Source organism: Mangifera indica, chromosome 10 (genome assembly GCF_011075055.1).
Source record: "Mangifera indica cultivar Alphonso chromosome 10, CATAS_Mindica_2.1, whole genome shotgun sequence".
NCBI lineage: Eukaryota > Viridiplantae > Streptophyta > Magnoliopsida > Sapindales > Anacardiaceae > Mangifera > Mangifera indica.
The window spans coordinates 12229534-12235023 of record NC_058146.1 but is presented as its reverse complement, the minus strand read 5'-3'; the positions used below and the strand labels follow the sequence as shown (position 1 = coordinate 12235023).

General features: G+C 30.5%; 1 protein-coding gene across 1 annotated transcript; it reads right to left on the bottom strand.

Annotated features, from left to right (window-relative positions):
* Nucleotides 1–1303: 1303 nt before the first annotated feature.
* Nucleotides 1304–2544, bottom strand: LOC123228425. Its single transcript, XM_044653850.1, has 3 exons — nt 2304–2544; nt 2125–2190; nt 1304–2004 (listed from the first exon to the last, which is right to left on the bottom strand). Exons 1-3 carry the CDS (start codon nt 2478–2480, stop codon nt 1540–1542), a joined length of 708 nt encoding a protein of 235 aa, XP_044509785.1. The 5' UTR covers nt 2481–2544; the 3' UTR covers nt 1304–1539.
* Between the last annotated feature and the right edge of the window lie 2946 nt (nt 2545–5490).

The window sequence follows — 5490 nt, the reverse complement described above, 5'->3', positions numbered from 1 at the left end:
ATGATATTGTTTCAGTATATGCTTAGACCTTTGATGAGACAGTGACCCCTCTGTTTAAGCAATTGTTCTATTGTTGTCGCAATAGAGCTCAATTGGAATATGAACTGATTAACTATAAATCTTTTCATTAATTAATGAGATCAATTACAATTACAAATGTTAAATCAATTGGCTATAGGGCACTTACCTTAACAATGGAAAAAGCTCTAACCTTGTCAAATGTGAAAGTTAGAAAGGATGAGATAGCCATCGCTCAGAACTAGGGGCTGACATAGGACATTTCGTAGCCTTGGGTGATTTGGTGCTTCTCAACTTTGGTTTTTGTTGTGGTGGTCCTTCTTCACTAGAGTATGATCTTTGATTGGCCCTTGCTTATGGAGTATATTTGTTGCTTGTATTTTTATCTTTTATTCTTATGGATCCTTTTGAGTCTTATCTCGGGAAGCTCTTAGATAAGCTCTCAAGAGGGTTTTTTGTAACTGTGTTAGCTTCTTTTGTTTTCTTTTCACCTAGAGACTTGTCCTATGGGAAAAGTTTTGTTGTGGACCTCTCTTTGGTCCATAGTGAGTTTGCTAACTTCTTTTTTCATGTTTTAAGTTGAACTTAGGTTGTTTTCTTTTTTTTTTTTGGTTAATATATACTTACTTATTTAAAAAAAAAAAGAACCAGACACTATATTAGTAACTTCTTATTTGTAAGAGTGAAGGGTTGTGCATCTCTTATGCATTGCAACTGAAAAGATCAACACTAATATTACACTTGTGGGTCACAAGGCTAATAGTACAAACTTTAATAATATACACATAGGGAGTAAAAACTTTAATAATGCAAATTTTAATTATGTGGGAGACTCATGACTTTTGACTTTTACGGTGGAATGTCTTATAAATCTTGAAAAGACTAGTCATAAGATATTTTTGATTAAGGTCATTTGTTTATATTAGAGATTAACTTTTATGGCGAGGATGAACTATAACGATTACTTTAAAACTGTGTGAAGATATGGTTAGTTGGGATGTAATGATTCCTTTGAATAAGGTTGAAAATTGACTCCAATTTTGGAGTTAATTTCAGACAACTTCCTTGTGAATTCCTTCATCTCTCGTTGGTGGACAACTCCTAATTGGCTAAGCTATGTGGGGAGATTGTATATTCTTATGTATTTGCAACGAAATTGAGTCTGCCTTCATGTTCAATAAAGCTGGACCTTTTAAATAAAAAGATAAAGTATTGATTTTGTCTTTGCTGTCTAATAATGGGATTTTTGAAGCTTCAATAGTTGAATCGTCTTGGCACCACGACAAAGGTTAAAACCACTCTATAAAAATTCTGAAACACCAAATGGTTGTGTTTAGGGTTACAAGATGATTGGTTGACTAAATTGTGATAACCATGAGACATTTTATCCCTTGATTTAGTGTTTTGGGTGTACATAGCAAATAAGAGTTGTTGTTGAACAAAATATGGGGCTAAAAATCATAACTAAAACTATGAGAAAGTTTGCACTCTCCATTGCAGAATTTGGTTGGATGAGTTAGTTTACATAAGAATTTGGTCTTCTTCAGGGTTTGGCATCATGTGAATAGAGGTTGGTACACAGCTGGCATGAACCACCCTGAAAATATCATACTTAATTTCCAGGTTAAAGCGATCAAGATATGGCAGCATTGTTTTCTTATAATCTGAGTTAAGTATCCATGAATAGCAATACTGGAGAGACTTCCAAACAATCAGACTTGACACTCTTGGAACAGTTTGGCATTTTAAGCAAACTCCTGAGATGGCGCCTTCCATCTTGAGGAATCTGTCTCTGAATAATGCTAAGTTGGCGTAGGAGAGGTCATTTATGTCTCCAGCACCTGGCGAAGTTATGTTCATATATATTATGTCACCTGTACAGAACTTTGCAGTAGAGGATCCTTCTCTTGAGTCTCCAGCATATGCATCAAAGAAGTTATGTTCAATCAAGATAGCCATGGTTGATAAATTTGTCAACATTGACAGCTGCCATATTATTTACACAGCACCAGATGATAAATTTGTACGAAAGTTACTGTATGTTAAATCTAGTCAATCTTGTACTATATTTTTATTGCAAGATTATCAGAGATTCAGACAACTTACAATTGTTGAAGTTAGAACTTGTTTGTTTTCACTAGATCTCTTTGTCCACGCTCCATACCATATTATCTGTAGTGCAAATTAATCGTGAAGATATAAATGAATTTATGACTACTGTGAGAGTAGTGGTTGACTTGAAATAAATCTAATTAAATATATAGAGATTGAAAGAAAGAAAGTACCATATTTCCATGGATGCTCCTGAAAATAGAAGTTTGAAGACAGCCAAGAGATTGAGTGCAGATGGAGATAGGTTGGAGTGCCCGAACAAGCTCTTCCACCACTACCACAGTTGGCTTGAACACAAAAAAACTTATATCTAGGTTTCTGTTGTTGAAAGGAAGATAACATGCCATCATATCAATTATTTTAATTTCTTTCACTTTGCCCACTTTTTATAAACTAGTTCCTGTCTCTGGAAATCAACTGGGAAGAAGAAAGTGGTTGTGGAATTCAGTTGCCTGGTCTTCGTCTTCTTTGGATTCGGTCTGACAGTTCACATTTGAAAATAGGCATGTTAATAGTCGTGGCTTCTCAGTGTCTCAAAAATAATAATAATAATAATAATAATGCCAAAGAATTCATTCCCACCCAAGGTTTGATGGAAACCCTTCTCTCTCACCTGTTAATAATCGAAAATTTAAACTCCCACCTATAGACTTTTAAAATTAATAAAAATAGTTAATTTTAGAGATAAAATCGTTATTTAATTAATAATATATTAAAAATAATAAAACATCATATATTTCTCTCTTAAATTTAAAAAAATAATTAATTCCTCTTATGATTAAATTTCAAAATCTTACACTTCCCCCCCTAGGGTTTAAGTTTTTCTCCCTCCTCTTTTTTGGCACCTCTCTAATGTCTTCCCTCACTATGAATCGTCTTTGTCCCCAAGTGAAGACAAATTGTCTTCGTTCGATGACGAAGATGTTGTATTTGTCACTGGATGAAGGTAATTTCTTCATCATCAGATGAAGATGATTTACGATAGAGGAGAACATGTCAAAGCGGTGTTGGAAAGGGAAGGGAGAATGAAACCAGCTGATTTTGATGCCAGAAAAAGGAGGGAGAAACCTTAAGAGGGAAAATGTAAGATTTTAAAATTTAATTTTGAAAGAAATTATTAGTTTTTAAAACTTAAAGAGGAAAGAGATAATATTTTATTATTTTTAATATATTATTAGTTAAATAACGATTTTATTCTTTGAGTTAACTATTTTTATTAATATTAACTGCTTATAAGTGAAAGTTTAAATTTTTAATAGTTAGCAGGTGAGACATTGAGTTTGCATCAAACCTTGGGTGTAATTTGGCCGGAACTAAATAACTAAATTAATTTAACTTTGTGGCTTCAATTCTCACACTTAAATTTGTAATTAAATGGGGCCAAATAAAATTTTTTTCCACCCAAGGTTTTATCACACAACAATGTTTACAATGTTTACGCTTTACATTTCAATTTCTCATTTGTCATCTACTTTCATTCCATTTTCCGCCTGGGTTGAAGAAAAAATTAGATGTGATAAAATATAGGTATATTAATGAACTTGGAATTTTAAACTGTGGTTGTCAAGTCTTCTTAGAACGTCTAGAAGGGTGAAGAATTCGTTGCGTGACTTGTGCAATGGCTAATTTTCTTCTAATTAAAATATGAATATGACCACGTCAAATGTTAAGATGTTGTCTGTTACCAAATTAGTTCAACATTTTTATTGGCTGTTGTTATAATATCACGCTAAATCACATTATATTGATATTAAAATATAGTTTAAAAAGAAATCTAGCAATTCTCTTCTAAAATAAATCAACAATTAAATTATTTGTATCTATTTTAGATATATAAATATATACATACTTATATGTATTATCATGTGATTAAATAATTCTAAATTAAAGATAAAACAATATTCAATCATATAATGACATGTATAAATATATATATTTATATATCCAAAATAAGTATATATAGTATTGCTCATAAATTAATTATTTTTAATAACAAATAATTTAAAACTCTGACCACTACAAGAATGCTTGAAATTAGGTTGAATCATTCTATTTATTAATGATATGGATTCAAAAAAACTTACAAAACGTTATCAATTAAATATAGAGAATGAAAACAATTTCTCACCACTAATTTGTTAAATATATATTATAGGACTAATATCAATTATATTCCAAAAATGCAAACAAAAAATTTTCCATGTAGTATTATTGATGAGGCATTTAGCCAAAATAACTTGCCATTTATCACTATTGTTTAACTGACTTTTGACAGTCAAGGTAGTCTCATAAAGTTCGTTTTATTTGTAATTTTTAAAATGTGTTTGATATAATATTTAAAAAAATATTTCTTATTAAAAATTGTTTTACTTGTTTTCTAGCACTACGCTGATTTTTTAAAAAGCAATATGTGTACATTTATTTTAGTATATAGTTAATGTTCTATTATATTATTGAATAATATTTTACTTTTAATTTAAAATCATTCAATCATATGATGATATATTAACTGTGTACTTAATTGTATGACTACATAGTTTTATTATTTTTAAAATAAATAATGCTTTGCATTAAAAATGTTTCGAAAAACATTGCAAACTCATTTCTACTAAACCCTATTTTATAAAATTTATTTATCATTTATTTCCTAAAACCAAAGTGTGAATTTGGAAGATCTATAATGTTTGAGAGACCATTAGAAAGATTTTTATAAACACTTGAATGCACTTATAATAAGTATTAATTTGATTACTAATGAAGATATATTATCTTTTGATTAGTGAAGAGAAATAACGTTTATGCTATTCTACCATTAGTTTTTATTTTTTTTAATCAGACTTACATTTTGAATGGTGTTTATAGTGTAGGAATTCTAAGGGTGGAAATAATAACTTCCCCAAACCTTAGGTGGGACAAATAATTTATTCAAAGAATTATGAGCAATCTCATTAATTGCTTAGAATAAATTCAAATTATATAAAAGTTGGGGGATTTGAAATAATGATGAATTTGCCAAATTGAATAAATTGAAAATCAAGTAGACAATTTTCCAGGCCATAATTTAAGAAAAACATTGAGGTACAAGTCAATTTAACATAGACTGTTAATTGGGTCAGGCCAAATGAAGGCCTGATAACCCAAAATTGAGGTCAGGCCTGAAAGGGCTTAGCCTAGCATCAAAGTGTATTAGGCTCCACCTATAAGTTTTTTAGGCTGAACTATAGGCATAAGTATTTGGCCCATGGGCCAACCTAATCCACCTTGTTACTAATGAAATATTAAAAAAATAAAAGAAATTATAAGACAGTTGGCTTCTGTAGCAAGAAACTCATTGTCCTTGTAGTGATCAAACTCGTGAGT

Bases quoted from the DNA above. Each gene is read 5' to 3' on its own strand.
- LOC123228425 (XM_044653850.1), bottom strand. From the start codon at position 2,480: ATGATGGCATGTTATCTTCCTTTCAACAACAGAAACCTAGATATAAGT. The intron at 2,191-2,303 runs GTACTTTCTTTC...TTTGCACTACAG, and splicing joins GGAGCATCCATGGAAATATG to ATAATATGGTATGGAGCGTG. The intron at 2,005-2,124 runs GTAAGTTGTCTG...ATAATATGGCAG, and splicing joins AAGTTCTAACTTCAACAATT to CTGTCAATGTTGACAAATTT.